Source organism: Anomaloglossus baeobatrachus, chromosome 8, assembly GCF_048569485.1.
Source record: "Anomaloglossus baeobatrachus isolate aAnoBae1 chromosome 8, aAnoBae1.hap1, whole genome shotgun sequence".
Taxonomy (NCBI): Eukaryota; Metazoa; Chordata; class Amphibia; order Anura; family Aromobatidae; genus Anomaloglossus; species Anomaloglossus baeobatrachus.
The window spans coordinates 76623820-76644025 of NC_134360.1; the positions used below are offsets into that span (position 1 = coordinate 76623820).

Below are 20206 nucleotides of genomic sequence, written 5' to 3' on the forward strand. Positions count from 1 at the left end.
TATACCTCTTTCACATGTAAAGCGCCATGTAACTGATGGCGCTATAATAATAAATAATAATAATATACAGCATTCCAGAATACTGTATATAAGAGCCCATGCCACTATGTAAAACATAAAAAAACACCTTTATTTACCTCTCCTAGGAGGCAGGCGGGCGGGCCAAAGGGGGTCGCTGCTCACAGGTCCGGCGTCACCTCTCTGCTGCGATCTCCATCCTCCTCCTTCTCAGCCTCGTGTGGATGACCTGTCCTACGTGATCCACACAGGGAGACATTGCGCTCCTGCGCATGTGCACTTTGATATGCAGGCGGTCTTTGACCTTTCCTTGCACCTGCGCATTATATTACCTTGCTCTGCTCTCGGCAGGGCAGATCAAAGCGCGCCTGCGCAGGACCGCAATGCCGGCCTGTGTGGATGATGTAGGATGAGCCATCCACATGAGACTGAGTAGAAGGAGGATGGCGATTGCAGCAGAGAGGAGGTGTCGGACCTGCGAGCAGTGATGCCCATCGGACCAGACCGCCACCTAGGTGAGTATCATAAATGTGTTTTCTCACGTTATACAGAGCGGCCTGGGCTCTTATATACAGTATTCTAGAATGTTGTATATAAGAGCTCAGTGTTGTTGTCTACAGGTTATAAGGGAAAAACGTGGCGACAGGTTCACTTTAAAATAATTGCATGGGACAGCTCCATTAATGTACTTTTAAAACCAAAGTGCAGTATCCTAAGGAGAAATCATCAATACCATAAGGCCCCAAAACACATTACATGAAAGTGAACCCAATCCTCAGATTTTGGTTGGAGTAGCAGACCAACTGATTTGTATGGGGGGGTGGAGAAGGGGGGTGGGCGACTCCGACTCTCCCCCACCCACAAATGAGGTTGATTATTTCAGGGCCTGTTCTTTTTTTGTTTTAAGTGAGGATAAGACACCTCTGATGACGTTATACTCCTCTCTCCCCATTGAAAACATATGAACACTCAGCCGAGCCGAGTACCCTTGTGTACGGGGGATAGGTATGGATGTTCAGCCAACACATCTCACATATATGGCTGCCCTAAGCCGTAGACAACTCCTGTAATAAATGTGGATGGTTGTATTAATGTGTAAAAATATCACTAAACACAGTATTACTACTACTACTAATAGAACAACTGAGCGCTAAAAAGTGAAACATCATTAGCTCATGATAAGGAATGCTGATAAAATACAGGGGAACTAATACCATCAATCAAGCGCTTATTTACGTCAAATACAGCCCATATGCCCTGGGCTCAGAATAGCGCCGTGACAGCAGGGGACTTGCATCCAATTTTCCTGGCAGAGCCCCCTGCATGATACACAGATCATCTGCTCCACAAACTGTTACAGGCACAGAAGCCCCTTTGGTTGCTTGTGAGAAATACAAGGTTTGCAAACATGGCCGGCGTCTACATCACAGGTTTCGTACAGACTGTTTGCACAGGATCAATGAACCTTTGCTTTTTTTTTTTTTTTTACTCGTAGCACAAAATAAATAATATCCCCTATATAAACACACATGAACTGGTCTAGATTTATCAGTACATGGTGTATCAACCAGATGAATGGGACTAACAGAAGTATCCGGCATACATTTGCACACCACAAACAATATACATAAAGGTGGACAGAAAAGTTCTTTTAGATTGAATTTGTCTTTTTTATATGAAGGGGCACTTTGCACGCTGTGACATTGCTACTGCGATATCGTCGGGGTCAAATCGAAAGTGACGCACATCCGGCGCTGGTAACGATGTCGCAACGTGTGAAGCCTAGATGCGCCGGTAAACGATCGCAAAAGCGTCGAAAATCGGTGATCTGTGTAGTGTCGGACATTTTCATAATGCCGCACCAATAGGAGATACGATGTTGTTCCTCGTTCCTGTGGCAGCACACATCGCTGTGTGTGAAGCCGCAGGAGCGAGGAACATCTCCTTACCTGCCTCCACCGGCTATGCGGAAGGAAGGAGGTGGGCGGGATGTTTACATCCCGTTCATCTCTGCCCCTCCGCTTCTATTGGCCGCCTGCCGTGTGACGTCGCTGTGACGCCACACGACCCGCCCCCTTAGGAAGGAGGCGGGTCGCCGGCCAGAGCAACGTCGCAGGGCAGGTAAGTGCGTGTGAAGCTGCCATAGCGATAATGTTGGCTACGGCAGCTATCACAAGCTATCGCATGTGCGACAGGGGCGGGTGCTATCGCGCTCGGCATCGCTAGCCGATGCTAGCGATGTCGCAGCGTGCAAAGTACCCCTCTGTGTTATCAAAAATGAACTATTGTTTATATAATTTTTTCTAAAAAAAAAAAATGTCTCCTACTACATCACAAGGTAAGTCCCTAAAAATAGGATCTAGATGGAAAACCCGAAATTGAGCCTATGTGTAAAATGAGGCCAAAAGAATCCAAAGTCTACAAAGATGAAATTCATTTGTGTTTCTTTATGGCATTGTCCATTGTGGGTGAACCTTCAGAGTTCTAGTTTCCATAGGTCTCAGATAAGATTACAATGAAAGGTAACACCTCACTATACACATGAGCAGACCCTATATAGCTCGGGATCGTTCCAAGCACGGACTTTTATAAAAACACTCAATGTCCGAGTTCACGTGATGTATGCTAACCACTTCATCAAGCATTACTGTGCTTGGCCCAGTGCGAGCCGCTTGTAGTCTCTGTTTTACGCCCAAGTGAGAGCCATTCAATGTTTTTGGATGTAGTGTGTCCAAAACAGCCTCCAAACACACCCTTCCTCCCCCGGAAATGCTCTGTTTACAACTGACTGTACATGGGTGGAGACGCGAACTGCCCAATCAATGACTTCCAACGGGGTTTGGGATCAAGTCAGGGTCCAGAACTGAACTTTCTCGAACATCCGACTGAACCTGGTGAATGCGAACTTCTATGGCTCTGCTCGTAATGACCCACCACAGGTAATGTCACAGCTCACCTCCTCCCCCTCCCTTTACAATAACCTTGGACAAGATGAAAGCTTGCCTACAAAACTCTCGTGTAGAAGTCAATGAGGGAGAGAAGTCTATTGCTGCCTATCATGTGCTGCTAAACAAAAGAAGTATGGTCCAGGCTTAGGCCAGTGTGAAAAATTCCAATTAATTGCAAATAATTTAATATATATTTTTTTAAAATTACAAGTTTAAGTTATTGTCCTGGCTTCGCATGAATGATCATTACTATTGTCATCAACACACTCGCTGTTTACACAAGGGGTATGTGCTGCTGAGAAATAATCATTTTTGGGATATATTTATACTGCATACTTATTTCCAGTTTTCTGATATTAAGGCAGTGTAAAAAAAAATCCTAATCTCACAACAAACATGGAAAACACTTGTTTGTAGGGTGAAATGATTCCTAAGCTTGCCTAAGAATTTCATCTTTCTTGGCAGCACGTGCTGCTGAGAACAATGATAGTCAATGTGCACTGAGCAATGTATTAGGGATCGTTCTGTGCACATCAGAAGATCAGCCGGCCCATCTAACAGGAATAAATGACTTTCAATCGGCTTTTACGTAGCTGATCTGTCGTTGTTCACAGCCCTGGACCGACCAGTGTAACTGAAATCTTCTATTTCTCATTTGTCATTTGAGTGCAGAGACTTAACACTGGGAGATGATCAGAGAACAAAGATTTGTTCAGGCGATGATCATTTTTTCATCATTAGATCAACAAAAATAAACTTTCCCTTAGACCACTTTCACACTTGTGTTCAGCGCAGTCCGTCGCTATGGAGAATAGCGCAGTCCATTACCGCACTGCGCTATTCTCCATAGACTTGTATGGACAACGCACTGTAACGCAAGTGTTTGCGTTGCATCCGCTGGACGCAGCGTCGTTATTTTGACGCTGCGTCAGGCGGAAGAAACGCAGCATGTAACTTTTTTTGAGCAGCACAATGCGTAGGATTTCACTGCACATGATCGTTTTTTTTTTTTAAATCAAACTATTTTGTCTCGCGGTGGCCGAACATTCAGCTGAGCGCCCGCCCGCCGACATGCCCGGCCGCCTGCAAGTGACAGCGCTCAGCTGAGCGACCGGCCGCCGGCAAGTGAGAGCGCTCAGCTGAGCGCCCACCCGCCGGCATGCCCGGCCGCCTGCAAGTGACAGCGCTCAGCTGAGCGACCGGCCGCCAGCAAGTGAGAGCGCTCAGCTGAGCGCCCACCCACCGGCATGCCCGGCGCTCAGCTGAGCGACCGGCCGCCGGCATGCCCGGCGCTCAGCTGAGCGACCGGCCGCCGGCTATTGAGAACAATCAGATGATCATTCACAATAGTCTGCTGCCGGTAAAACTGTAAAGAATATAAAAAAAAAAAAAAAAAAAAAAAGCTTTCCGCTGTTTTGTACGATCCGTAGCATCCGTTGCATCTATATGCCACGCATCCGTTGCATCCGTCACACAACGCAATGCTATGGAAGCCGTCCAACGCAAGTGTGAAAGTAGCCTTAGCGCGTTCCCTCTCCATTCAGAGAAGAAAACATTGGTTACTTCTTAAAGGGAATCAGTCAGCAGGATTTTGTTACCTCGTCTGACAGCAACATAATGTAGGCTAGGAGATTCTGAATTCAATAGTGTATCACTTACATTACTGGGTGCAGCCCTTCTGACACAATAAAGAAAATTAGATTCAGTAACACACCAGGCTCTCAATAGAAATTGTGCATTGATTGTGAGGTGTCAATCACAGCAGGGGGCGTGTGGGACTGCAATGCACGAGCTTTTAGTTCTGCAATGTTAATCACAGGGTAATAAACCCTTTTGTTTAAGTAAACAATAGCACACACTGATAAGAGAAGCACAGTTGCTTTTTGTTTTTTAACCCTTACAACATGCGGTCCTCCGCTTACATACCGAAAACCTGCTGACAGATTCCCTTTAAACTTGTTTGAATCTAGAACCTATGCAGGAACTAGCAATATGGTCATAGTCATAGAAAATACATTTGTGTATTCTGACCGGACACAAAAGAACATCTAAGGTAAAGGTTCAGCTTGGTATAAAGCCATTCTACAAAGAAAAATAAATCAGGCTATAAATGTACAAGAAAAATGGACAGCACAGCTGGGGGAAGGATGGAGACGGACACACTCCTGAGAGCTTTCATCACTCAGTCTTTGTAGTTGAGGACTGTAAAGCAGTGGGCTCGGACAATAATGCCAATGGCTGGTATATGTCCACAGGGCCATTGTATAAGGTACGGGATCCCTGCAAGGATTCTACTAGAAGGTGAATACTTTAAAGGAATACTTCAGGCGAAATGGATACCCGAGTCTCTGTCTACTGCAGGGCCTGAGGGGACTGTGGAAGATATAGGAGTACAAAGACCCCTACAGAGAAAACCAGAGCCCTATACCACACTCTTCAGCATTGCACAAGATATAACACAGTGTATCAGTTCTGCTCAAAGTGTTTATTTCACCTGTTTATGGCAGAACACTCAAATTATTATTATTTTTTTATTTTTTTTATTTTAACTCAAATGGGGAGATGAAAAATTCCACTTTATTACTCACTTGTAGTTTAGGAGCCCACATTGTGATGGTTGTCGAAAATATAATGAAAATAGGATTTTTAGGTGTGCTGTATGTGTCCTATGCAAACTCAGTAAGAATTATTTAAAGGGACTGTCAGCAGGTTTCAGCAATTTAATCTGAAGACAGCATGCTGTAAGAGTTAAAACAGAAAATTCAGCCCTGTCTCTCTTATCTCAAAGCCTGTTTTTGATTACCTTCAATGTTAGTTAAAGCCTCTTATCTTTATCATTAGTGGGTCTCAGCAGTGTGGCTCTAGTCAACTCTGCCCCCTCTGTGATTAGCAGCTTCTGTCTATGGAAATGTACACTGAAAGCCTGGTGTGGGCGGGGACAGCTGTCAGAGCTCTGCTACATGCAAAGTCTAATATCTTTGCTTGTGTCAAAACGGCTGCGCACAGTAATCTAAGTGATACATAGTTGAACTCAGGATCTCTTTGCCTACATCATGCTACTCTCAGATAGGGTAGCAAAAACCTGCTGAGAAATTTCCTTTAAAGGGAAGCAATCATCAGAAAATCAGCTATTGTTTAAAGATGACCTGCCTACGGGTCAAAAGTAGTCCGGTTTAGCTATTTTATTCCTGTGGCTTTGCTCAATATTCCAGATTTTGTAACTCTACCATACCATTCCAGAGATACAGGACTTTTTATTTAGTCCTACTTTTTATGGTCTTTACACGGGGCTGCAGCTCGCAGAGTAAATATTGCAGAGAAGCTTAAATACACGCCCCTGCATGTACCTGTCTGCTACACCCCCTTGGCAAATTCTGGAAAAAATTAGCATAGCACTACATAAAAAGGCGCACATTTCTGGAATCATATAGCTTATTTAGAAAAAAAAAACAGACACGGAATAGTGAGGAACACTGTGGGCATAAAATAAGAGCAATAACTGTCCAATTCTGAAAGGTCCTCTTTAAATCAGGTTTTTGTGTTAAAAGTATTTTTTGCCTATTGTTTTTTGTATCACAATCTGTATAAAAATAAATAAAAATGTGTAATCTTGCACTTTCACATTGGTCACTCTTATTTATTTATTTTATTGTTAGACTCATACTTCTTGTCCTTACATGAAGCATTTTCAGCAGACTCATTATCAACAGAGGCCAGATTACAATGACCAGTACAGCTGATAACCAAGGACCCAAAAATCACAACAGCGAATGTCACAGCACCACCTGCTTCCCTAATTTTTTTACTTTTTTTTTTTTACACGCTCATTAGATGCATCAGCACAAAATCTAGGGTCGGAGCCTGTTCATTGTGGCTAATGTTCATGTGCATTTCATATAACAACATGAAGTACTAGTCTAGAATAGCCCTAGTGGCTAGTGTGATAATTACAAGACTTCACATTTTTTTATTTCTCATACAGATTACAATGTGGAGGGGAAAACACATTGACAAAAAAAATACATAGAGTACGCAACCTGTTTTATATAAAATAGGTCATTTTCTGATAATAAATTCCCTTTAATATTGATACATATGAGTTTAGTTTTATTTTATTTGCATTTAAATATTTCTTTAAGGAAATGTATATTATGATGTTCGCTTTGTGCCAACCCTACCCACATCCTAATGAAGTCATTTAATACTCCAGATGAGCCACATTTCCAATAAACCCCCATCTGTCAAGCAGCTGTACAGGGAGTGTCGGTAATCTTATGATGCGTCACTATAGATCATACTGTCCGTCGTCTGGGTTTGGTTTGTAGAATACTGGAATCTGATTTAATTTTAATAAGGATGTATATAACAAGAATATGAAGGCCCCCAGAACGCCCAGTTGTATAGTTTCACCTAACTGATCCATTACAAACCAGATAGCAAAAAGAAATCCATTTTACAAAAGATCAGTTTTAAAATGCTAATAAATCTTGGAAAAATGCTGTCTGGTTGCGGTTCATTTTTAATATCCTAGATCTGTTTTCAATGGAGGATTGCTGGACATATGAATGGAGCCTTAGCCCGATATTGGAGATTCTTGTTAAGTAGAGATCCCTTTTCAGTGATCATCTCATTATCATTACAGGCAAAATAACAAAGAGCGATAAAAAAAGCTTTCGGTAACAGGATACAACACTTATATTTGGTGAATATCACAACTCGCCTCTTCCTCCTCTCTACACAGAACACAGAGCATGCCTAGAATACTCTCCCACTGAAGTCAATTTGGCAGATATATGAAAACGTATATACGTAAACCTGTGTGTGTTGATCGCGGTAATGCACCGGGTTTGTTTAGCTTCCATTTTGGGTCTGATTCGTCGTTAATACGGTGGTAAAGTCAGTGCTTTTTTATGCAGTTTTGCTAAATTTGATCCAATAAATCAGATCCTGTCTATTGCAGTATATGGTCCATGTAGTTGCGGTTTTGTAATCCTTTCAATGCGGTCAACAAAAAACTGACCCACAATTATGTATAAAAAAACTGAATAAAAAAAAAAAAAAAAAATCAAATTGGCTCTCCAGGGAGGAAGGAGACGAACTCTAGCGCCACCTATTGGAAGTAGCAATCCTACTAGTCAAATGTGATCTTTTAACAAGCCTTTTCATATGACTTAGGATTTATACCAGATCAGAACCCCAATTTGCAGCTTCTCAAAAGCCAGATCAGTTCCCACACTTTGCACTGACGAGGGGCAATCGCCCCGAAACACCATGTCTGCAAATTGGGGTTCTGATCTGGTATAAATCCGAAGTCATATGAAAAGGCTTGTTAAAAGGCCACTTTTGACTTTTAGGATTGCTACTTCCAATAGGTGGCACTAAAGTTAATCTCCTTGCTCCCTGGACGGACAATTTGATTATTTTCCAGAGGGGCATTGCAGCTATAAGTCCGCTCACTAGCAGCCAGACTGGTTTGTCATGTCTCCACAAGGAGAACAGAAAAAAAAATAAAAAAAAATCTAGAAATAGAAATGAAAGACAAATTAAAAAAATATTTAGCACAATCTGGTTTTAATTTGTTAAACAGAGAATATAGATAATATACTCCTTTTAAGATCCCTTTTTTAGTTAGTGTGGATGGTCACTCAGAAATTGCATCTCTCATGGATCCACTAATCCCCATCTTATTACATGGATGGCTATTCATCTGCATGACTGGTATGGAATACTACAGTTTCCTTGAAATGGCCACTAACAGGTGTCCAACCGATCACCGGGCCTACAGGACCTATAGCATCAACTACCTAGTAGGGTAGATACTTTGCGGAAAGGGTTGTCCTTATGCCACATACACCTTATCTTAGACAAAAGAATGACAAAACATCCTAGAATTTGGAATTTTCCTTTTCAAATAATGAACAGCATGATACTTACTGATACTGGCGAGTTGTGCGGATAGAGAAGACGCAGGGGCCTGGACCACAGCAGAGGTTGCCTCCAGGTCAACAAAAGATGGCGGGGGGTCTCTGGTGCTTTGGGCCTAATTGGAGAGATAAAACAAAGGATAGCTGTTAGTTCCGACTTTCTCAGCATAGACTGTATGTTATATCCATCGGTACCCTTACAGCATGGAATGACGCACCGGATGCATAACCGGGCAGCTACACTGCTATTACAATACCTGGCACTAGAGATGAGCAAACCCGAGGTTCGGTGTTCTGAACACAGACTTTACAAAACAAAAACAAAAAACCCAGTGTTCGAGTTTGGAGATCGGCCGTTTTGCGTGTGCAAACCACTCGCGTGAGCATCGCTGTGCTCGGGTACGCTCGGGGCTCGGCTAAGGATGAGCCGCTTGTAGTGTTTGATCGGCTCGCAGTGAGGGTAACAACAACGTTATCAGATGTAGTGTGCACCTCGAAAAAAATTGGAACACTCTCGGAAATTATCTGTTTATGGATGGGTGCATGTGGGTAGAGACCCAAACTGCCCAATTAATGACTTCTATTGAGGTTCCTTCCGGTCAAGCCTGGGTCCAAAATCGAACTTTATCCAAACTCTGGCCGAACCCGTCGAACCGAACTTCCATGGGTCCGCTCATCTCTACCTAGTACACGATTTACCTCCATGGTGTAAACCGGATTGATTTTAAATTATTTGAATTTAACACACAATAGTAAATAAAAAATTAAAAAACAAAAACAAAAAAGGCATTACAAAATAAGTGTAAGCCAATAAGGAAAATGATCAATGCGGCGTATTATAATCATTAATTTGAAAATATATTTGTTATATACCAGCTTTATAGAATCGTGTTTTGTTAAATTCAGCTAAAGAAACTGAGCGAAATACCCTCCTTCTATGCCTCTTGAACTCCAAATTAATAAGATTTGTTTTACGAGCGCTTGAGAAATCAATACAGCGCACAGCTTAGTATGGTGTACTCAAAGAATTCTCCTTTATTAGTGCATGTGATCAGTTTATATAGTGTATAGGATGGTTTCTTTAAGGACAAAATGCATTCTATTCTCTCACAAAACCATTTAGAACTGGAGACATCCGTGGAATATTCTGTAAACCAATGATCTCTAGATGAGAAGAACTCACACAAACCAGATTTCTTGACGCATTATGAGGCTAAGAAGACCGAGAAAAATATTATACCAGGACAAAACTAATCAAAATATACAAAAAATGTCAAGTTTATAGATATTAAAAATAAAAGAACAAAAGACAATAAAAATTCCGGCAATACAAACAAAGAGTGGTGGCAGAGCACTAATAGAAACCCCCAAATAATGAAGTGCACAGATCCAAAATGTAAAAAAAAGTGCATATAAATATATATACACAATACCAAAGAAGTAAACAGGAAAGGTATTACAGTATACGTCAATATATATCCTTTCACAAATAACTAATTATAAAACAACCAAGGCATGGAGATGGTATTGCATATTAGATTATATTGCACAGTCAATATGATAAATTACACATCACCAATCTATAATAAAATCCCTGTACAAACGCATAAATGTCACCAGATGACATAACAGCACTCAATGTCAAGCAGCAGCTGCTAAAGCAAACCAGATTTTAGGGTGTATAAAAAGAGAGATTAGATCCAGTGATCCCAACGTATTGTTACCCCTCTATAAATCACTTGTAAGGCCACATCTGGAATGTGGGATCCAGTTTTGGGCTCCACATTTTAAAAAGGACATTCAGAAGTTAGCGTCAGCTAAAAGGCGGGCAACTAGACTACTACAAGGAATGGAAGGCCTCACATATGATGAGAGGTTGAAAAAGTTAGCTATGTTTAGCTTAGAAAAAAAGACGTCTCAGAGGAGATCTCATTTATATGTATAAATACATGTGTGGTCAATATAAAGGACTGGCACATGACTTATTTCTTCCAAAGACAATACTAAGGACCAGGGGGCACGCACTGTGAGTGGAAGAAAAGCGATTCCGGCAGCTAAATAGGAAAGGGTTCTTTACAGTTAGAGCAGTCAGACTGTGGAATGCCCTACCACAAGAGGTAGTAATGGCAGATACTATAACAGCTTTTAAAAAAGGGCTGGATGATTTCCTCAGTACACACAACATTGTTGGTTATAAATGACTTAGTGACCAAATGTAGAACTGGTGGAGGAAGGTTGAACTAGAAGGACCTAGATCTTTTTTCAACCTAAGTAACTATATAAAAAATATCGCATTGCATATGCTGACCCACTACGCACCCGACGCGCGTTTCACCAATGTTTCATCAGGGGTTTATGAGACTAGTGCTTCTTGAAAACTAAAAAGATTATTTCTATTTAGCTTAAGCATTGTTTAATTATTACTAATGTGCAGCATTCTTAGATTTGGGAGTGTGAAGAAACTCTATGGCCATACTGCACTCCTATTCATAAAAGATCTCCATATGTCTTTGTATCGTTTATCTTTATAAATAAATAAATTTATTTTTAGGAAAATCACCTATGAAGATAGGATCTTTGCTAGAAAATACAAATTTCAACAATAACTCATTTTGAGGATTCATCAGAACTCTATATTTAGCTCTATGGAGTTCTGAAGAAGGGTAATCCCCCAAAATGTGTAGAATGGTTTTGTAATCTGTATTTCTATATTGCTTTTAATTAATATTTGTTTTCATTATAAATAAATGAAAATAAATTTTGTTTGCATGAGAATCTGTCGAAAACTGAACCTGGAGTGAGATCATATAAAAGCATCTGCCCACTGAAAATATAGAATCATATTGTATGTGTGGAAAACTAATCTATATTTCCCATGAACAATCATCCACATTTATGCTTGATAAAAAAAAAGACAAACAAAAAACCAACATTAATTCAAATCTAATCGTGTCATCACATTCTGGAACATCAACATTTGTGTTAATCCGGTTACTGGTTCAGGTGCACATTTTCTTATCTGATCTATTATTCAAGTGGTGCAGAACCAGTCCTATAGGGGTGGGTACATACCATATTTACAAAGGGTTAAATTACCTGCTTAAATTTATTATTCTCTATGTACAGCTCAGTTTACCCCCCAAAAGAAAGCAGACACCCCCTAAAAGAATCGCACTCACAAGACCCCAAACAATTAGAGTTGGCAAGTGAATGGGCTCTCACATACAAATCTACTGTATGTCGTTGTCAGGTCCCCCTGCGTTCTATAGTGGTTTACTCCCCTGGTGACTAGAAACAGTATCGCTCACATGGAGTGATACTGGTACCCAATCTGTTTTTGCCAGTGAAGTGCAATGAAGCTGAAATGGCAAGGGACCTGACAGCGACACAGATCTCTGTGTGAGAGCCCATCTGCCATTGGCACTTGCCAACTGCAATTGTTTGGGGTCTGGTGAGAGATTTTTTTGGGGGAAAGGTGAGGGGGTCTGCTTTCTTTTGGGGATCCAGTGGAACTTTGGATTACGAGCATAATTGGTTCCAGGAGTGTGCTCTTAAACCAAGTTACTCTTTATCAAACCGAATTTTCCCATAGGAAATAATTGAAACACAAACAATTCGTTCCACAACCCAAAAATATTTGCTGTATTTATACAAAGTTATAACAGTAATACAAAATAATGTGCTGTATTCATATAAAATTATTACAGTCACTAATATAAAATACTGTACCGTAAAAAACAAAAACTAATTAAACTGCACTTTAGCTTACAATAGAATTGTTAGTGTGCGGGAGATACAGTATAAGCAATGTGCTGCACTGGTTAGCAGAAAGAAAGTACAATACTATATCTATAAATGCAAATGGATAGAAATGCTATATACCGTGTTTCCCCGAAAATAAGACAGTGTCTTATATTCATTTTTGTTCCTAAAGATGCACTAGGTCTTATTTTCAGGGAAGGTCTTATTTTTCCATGAAGAAGAATTCATATTTATTGTTGAATAAAAAAAAGAACATTTTTTATATACTGTACAGAAGTTTTCATCACAAACCAGTATAAACAGTCAAACTGTGAATCCTATCAAGAATTTCTTGTTGCTGCCATTATTTCCACATACAACATGCCCTGGTGTTCTGTTCGGCGGCCATGCTTCCAAACAAAAACTTTGCTAGGTCTTACTTTCAGGGGAGGCCTTATATTTAGCAATTCAGCAAAACCTCTACTAGGTCTTATTTTTAGGGGATGTCCTATTTAAGGGGAAACAGGGTAGTATATACTGTACTGCACAATGGTATACAATATACAGTATACCGTACATATGTACAGAAAGTTACCTCCAGAGCGGGTCAGTGCGCGGTGAAAGGACAGAACCGGAAGTGTACATGGTGGGAATTTGCTCTTAATACAAATCATTGCTCTTAAACCAAGTTACAAATTTGTAAAAAGCTTTGCTTGTCTTGCAAAACACTCTCACACCAAGTTACTCTTAAACCAAGGTTCCACTGTATCTGCTTTCTATGATGAAAAGTCCTGTTGTTTTCTTTAACTTTTTTAGCTGCTTGATCACTTCCTTATGGAACAGCAACTAGGGCTCATTTTTTGACTAGGGCTTATATTTTAAGCTTACTGGAAAAAAAAAGTCTCAAATATCGCAGTAGGAGATAAAATAAGAGATGGAGGGGCACTCCTAGTGTGACACCTGGTGGTCCAGTGGGGGAGGGTAAAGTTAGAACCACTAACCTGTTGGGTTGTGCAAGGTTTGCACAACCCCGGTGAACGCTGCTGGTGTATATCGCCCACCACACGCCCGAAGGAATCTGGGTTCTGCAATCGGCCAGACATGCGATGTGGGACGCCACAGCAGGTCCTTGGGTTGCAGGTCCTATAGTTAGGGAAAGCTCCTCGCTAAGTCAGCTCCATCCGCTAGACCTCCGATGAGGGATTGTAAATGGAGAAGAAAAGGATGCAGCGGTATTTATCGGGCGCCAAAGCTTGGAAGCAGGGAACCAACCACGGTTGCATTTACTTCTTTATTCAGAGATCAGGAACATTGAAGTGATGTTCCTGATTACTGATCTCTGAATAAAGAAGTAAATGTAACCGTGGTTGGTTCCCCTGCTTCCAAGCTTTGGCGCCCAATAAATACCGCTGCATCCTCCTTTCTTCTCAGACATCTTACTAGGGCTTATTTTGGGGGTAACAGGGTAAACCTTTCCCGTTTTAGGTCAATTCTGATTACTAAAATGATTTATATTTGCCAAATGCCAGAATAATGAGAGAGAGAGAGAGAATGTTTTAAGGCATTTTTATTACATTCTGAAAAGTCAAAAGTTTACATACACTAAAGGGGGCTTTACACGCTACAATATCGTTAATGTTTTATCGTCGGGGTCATGTTGTTAGTGACGCACATCCGGCGTCATTAACGATATCGCAGCGTGTGACACTGACCAGCGACCTTAAGCGACCTCAAAAATGGTGAAAATCGTTCACCATGGAGAGGTCGTCCCAAACGCAAAAATCGGTAAGGGTTGTTTTTCGTTGTGGTTTGTCGCTCCTGCGGCAGTACACATCGCTGTGTGTGACACCGCAGGAGCGAGGAACGTCTCCTTACCTGCCGCCGGCCACAATGCCGAAGGAAGGAGGTGGGCGGGATGTTTACATCACGCTCAGCTCCGCCCCTCCGCTTTGATTGGCCGGCCGCTTAGTGATGTCGCTGTGATGCCGAACGTCCCTCCCCCTTCAGGGAGGGATTGTTCGGCAGTCACAGCGCCGCCGACGACCAGGTTAGTGCGTGTGACGCTGCCGTAGCGATAATGTTCGCTGCGGCAGCGATCACACGACTTCACTTGCACGACGGGGGCGGGTACTTACACGCTTGATATTGCTAGCAATATCGTCCACGTGTAAAGCCACCTTAAGAGTACTATGCCTTTAAAGGGAACCAAACATCAGGATTTTGGTATATAAGGTAAAGCCAGTTCAGTACTGGCACTATCAGTCACAGGCTGTACATACCATTAGTGGGCAGCTCGGATGTTTAGGCTGTGAAATCCATGTTTATGAAGTTTGAAAATTCATGCACTTTTTGATGGACGTGTGCACCTCTCCAGATAATGTCTGGGCGGGTTATGCACATGATTCCCGCCCCCCCGCTGCCTGTTCCTCCCGCTCTCTGGCTGTATGCAAATTTCTAATCTTCAGTTACACCGTGTCGGAGTTGGCGCCTGCGCATAGCGCTCATCTCTGGCGCCATGTTTTTGAAGCCCGCATACAGTGTTTGGTGTCTGAGAGGGCGGCGCATGCGCCCTCACATCTTCATATCTCGTTGTGATAGCGGGAGTGCACGCAGTGTCACAACAGGACTGGAGAACAGCTGATCTTACCGATTAGCTGCAGCAGACGATTTCGTAGCAGACGTCTGCTGCAGCTAATCGGTAAGGTCAGCTGTGCTCCAGTCCTGTTGTGACCACGGGAGCGCACGGTCACAACGAGATCTGAAGAAGCGAGGGCGTATGCGCCGTCCTCTCAGACACCAAACGCTGTATGCAGGCTTCAAAAACATGGCGCCGGAGATAAGCGTTATGCGCAGACGCTAACTCCGACGCCGTGTAACTGAAGATTAGAAATTTGCATACAGCCACGTCAATCAAAAAGTGGATGAATTTTCAAACTTCATAAACATGGATTTCACAGCCTAAACATCCGAGCTGCCCACTATTGGTATGTACAGCCTGTGCCTGATAGTGCCAGTACTGCAGTGGCTTTACCTTATATACCAAAATCCTGATGTTTGGTTCCCTTTAAACCAGGGGTGGGAAACCTTTTTTCTGCCGGGGGCCATTTGGAAATTTCTACCAACCTTCGGGGGCCGCACAAAATTATCAACTTAAAAATTACCCTAATATATTTGGTCAAACAATTAACTCCCTGTGGCGGCTGGAGCTTGTACTCTTTGGTGCAGCTGTAATATTAGGCGATATTGATCTTTTTGCTTTTCACAACTGGTTTTCCAGGTTTGAGTTGGCTGGGACTGCTGTATATACATCACAGGGGAGGGTTGGGAGTAATATAGATCACTGGGGAGGCTGGGGGCATAGACATCACTGGGGGATACATACATCATTGATGGGGAGCACAAACATAGCTGGGGGGCATAAACATTGCTGGGGAGGGCTGGGAGGAATATACATCACTAGGGAAGCAGCAGGGCATAGACGTCACTGGGGGTACATACATCACTGGGCGGCACAGACTTCACTGGGGGTATATACACATCACTGGGATAAACAGACATAACTGGGGGGCACAAACAATGCTGGGGTTATATAAATAGCCGGGGGCAAACAGCCCTGGGGGATGCCGGAGGGACACAGACAGCCCTGGGAGCACAGAGAATGATGGGAGAGGCTGAAGGCACAGACAGAACTGGGAGTGGCTCGGGGCACAGAGATCAGTGGGTGGGGCACAGATCATTGGGGAGACTGGGGGGCACAGATCACTGGGGAGACTGGGGGGGAGGCACAGAACATTGGGGGGCACAGATCACTGGGGAGACTAGGGTACACAGATCACTGAGGGGAAAGAGGGGCACAGAGCACTGGAGGTACACAGCGCTGGGGGCACAGGCAGACTCGGATGAGCTTGGAGGTAGTTAGAGAACTGGGGGAGGCTGGGATCACTGAGCGCTGGAGGTGGCTGTGGGCACAGAGAGCTCTGCCGCCGGGCACAGAGAGGAGCAGCCGCCTTCGCCGCTGGGCACAGGGAGCCGCCAGGCACAGGTAGCCGCCGGGCACAGAGGGGAGCAGCCACCGCCGGGCACATGTAGCCGCCAGGCACAGAGAGGAGCAGCCACCGCCGGGCACATGTAGCCGCCGGGCACAGGGAGCAGCCGCCGCAACCGCCGGGCACAGGGAGCCACCGCCGGGCACAGGGATCCGCCTCCACAACCGCCGGGCACGGAGCCGCCGGGCACAGGGAGCCGCCGCCTCAACCGCCGGGCACAGGGAGCCACCGCCGGGCACAGGGAGCCGCCGCTGCAACCGCCGGGCACAGGGAGCCGCCGCTGCAACCGCCAAGCACAGGGAGCCGCCGCCGCAACCGCCGGGCACAGGGAGCCACCGCCGCAACCGCAGGGCACAGGCATCCGCCGCCGGGCAGGGAGCCGCCGCCGCTGGGCAAAGAGCGCTGCCCGGCACAGTAAGACCTGGGGGATGATTGGCAGTCAATCCTCTCCTTTTTTATTTTAGCGCTCCTCACGCCGACCCCATCTACAAAGTACGTCCTCACGTAGGCAGTGCCAGCGTGGGGACGTAGTCTTTCAGGTATAGGAAATGCAGCGTTCAGCATTGAACGCACTGTGTGTGGTTTTAAAGGGCCAGCAGGCAGTAAGATGCGGCTGCCGCCCCAGCACTGCAGTCCCCGGGAATCAGCCCGGAGGCCGCAGAAAAAGTCGTCGCGGGCAGCATACGGCCCGTGGGCCGGAGGTTCCCCACCCCTGCTTTAAACAATATGAGACAGCCCATATGATGATGTCATGTCTTTGGAAGCTTCTGGTTTATTGGCAACATCTGAGTTAGAGACACACCAGTGGATATATTTTAATGGACACCTGAGACACACTGCTTCTTTGTGTAACATCATGGGAAAGTAAAAAAAATCAGCCAAGATCTCAAAGAGAATTGTGGACTAGCACAAGTCTGGTTCATCCTTGGGTGCAATTTCCAGATACCTGAAGGTGCCTCGTTCATCTGTACAAACAATTATATGCAAGTACAAACAAGATAGGACTTTCCAGCCATCATACCACTAGGAAGGAGATGGGTTCTGTGTACCATAGAAGAACGTTTATTAGTCAGACAAGTCGATATCAACCCAAGAACAAAAGCAAAGACCTTGTGAAGATGTTGGCGGAAGCTGGTAAGATTGTGTTATTATCCACAGTGAAACATGGACTGAAAGGCCACTCTGCCAGGAAGAAGCTGTTACTCCAAAAAGGAATATAAAAAGCCAGATTAATGTTTGCAAATGCACACAGGAACAAGAACCTTAAATTTGGAGAAATGTTCTGTGCTGTGACGAAACTAAAATTGAACGGTTTGGCCATAATGACCATTGTTATGTTTGGAGGAAAAAGGGAGAAGCTTTGAAACCTAAGAACACCGCCCCAACAGTGAAATACGGGGGTAGCAGCATCATGTTGTGGGGTTGTTTTGCTGCAGGAGGGAACTGGTGCGCTTCACAAAATAGATGGCATCATAAGGAAAGAAGAGAAAAAAAAAAGACTAGGTGGCAATACTGAAGCAACAGCTCAAAACATTAGCCAGGAACTTTGAAATGGGTCTTCCAAATGGCCAATGACCTAAAGCATACTGCCAAACTGGTTACAAAGTGGCTTAAGGATAAAGTCAATGTTTTGGAGTGGCCATCAGAACGCCCTGATCCCAACCTATTGAAAATTTATGGGCAAAGCTGAAAAGGCAGATGCGAGCAAAACAACCTACAAACATGGCTCAGTTACAGCAGTTCTCTCAGGAGGAATGGGCCCAAATTCCTACCAACTATTGTGAGAAGCTTGTGGAAGGCGATCCAAAACATTTCACCCAAGTCATACAGTTTAAGGGCAATGGTACCAAATACTAATGAAATGCATGTAAACTTTTGACTTTGCAAAAAGTAATAAAAATGCCTTAAAATATTCTCATTATTCTGTCATTTGGCAAATATAGATAATTTTGGTTCATATATATATATATATATATATATATATATATATATATTATATTATATTATATAATATATACATACATTATATATATATATATATATATATATATATATATATATATATATATATATATATATATATATAGCACAAAATCAAGCAGAAATTGCAGGTGTTTTCTACCACTACCTGGGGGCTGAATATATGGAACAGTTTTTCTGTGGCGGGATATCTGCATAGTATCTATCCAGAGACGCGTCATGAGCAAAGACCACTGTGCAGCTGCATGGCAGGGTCAGTCATGAGACTCTATCCAGCAGGGATAATGCTCCATTTTGGCGAGATTACAGTAACACACTGCGCTCACCGCAGGCTGCCGCAAAACAATGGCCAGCAGCCTCCACAGGAGAAACTCACACATTACATTCATGTAGCTGCAAATAACTGCAAAATGAATTAATAATTCCTGAAGACATTCTCCAACGTCATGCATTACCCAATGTCCCAGCAGTATTAAACCCTCCTATTATTGTCCTATGTATGGGGGCAGATGAAGAAGGCGCTTACGCATGTAAATATTAAGCCACAAAGGACGGCTGAATTATTGTGACCCTTGAAAAGTGACATTCAAGTAATTGGTTTTGTGCGCAATAACCGACAACAGTATGTAGCAAAGCAATGAGAGGTGACTGCAAATAATGGAGTGGCCTCCAGGGACAGAAACTGTACTTTATTAAACTCCATTCTTTATCTATACGAGTATTCTTACCCTTTTGATTGCATGGTTAGCAGTGAACCAAATGGTAACAGCAATAGGGGGGACATCACTTTTGCCTCTCCATTTTAACTACTTCCAAACCATCCACAGACTATAAACGTCTGGGTGATCCTCATTACACTCCGTAGTGACGTTCTAAAATGTCAATGCGTAATAGAGCAGATGCATGAGATCCTGCAACTGATGGTTTGGGGAGCCGACTGTCAGGCACAGCAGGACTGCCCATAGGAAAGGAAGTTTATTACCATCGCTGCCTTCACAATCACTTATGTGACACTAGGTACAGGGAAGTACCAAGCAAGTGGCGAAAGCTACGGGAAGGGGAGATGGTGAACTTTGGCAAAACCTACTGCTGGTCCCTGGGGTCCCTCACCTCCCTAGATAGGTTCTGCAGCTATGCGCCGAGTTGGATACCTGACCCTAGATATCCCTCATGCTGGACCCTAAATAGCAAACAGGTGGGATGATCTCTTCGCCAACCCAACTAAGCGCTAAAGGAAAACACAAAGAGGACACACAGGGGAAAAATGCATGAACTACTTATCCACAGATGACACAGGCAGGAGGTCAGTAAAGCTTCAGCAACGATACCACAGAGGAGTACAAGCCACCTGCTTGCAATCAGAGCTTGATTGTACTGAATAATATCACCAGCACCAGTCCAGGGAAGATGATAGTATTTAACACTAGAACTACTGAGGTAGTCATTTTGACTACTTTGCACCATGTATTTCTATATAGGTGTCACGAGTCCAGTAGTTCTAGTGTTAAACACAAGGGGAATACTGATAATCAGTAGCTGTATGGAAGTT

General features: G+C 43.4%; 1 protein-coding gene across 1 annotated transcript in view; it reads right to left on the minus strand.

The window, feature by feature from the left end:
- The window catches only part of TOM1 (target of myb1 membrane trafficking protein), a 186429-nt gene that overhangs the window by 58413 nt on the left and 107810 nt on the right, over window positions 1-20206 (minus strand). The window contains exon 10 of the mRNA XM_075321804.1: window positions 8901-9006. Within this exon, the coding sequence (XP_075177919.1) occupies window positions 8901-9006 (106 nt within the window). The remainder of the gene's footprint in view (window positions 1-8900; window positions 9007-20206) is intronic.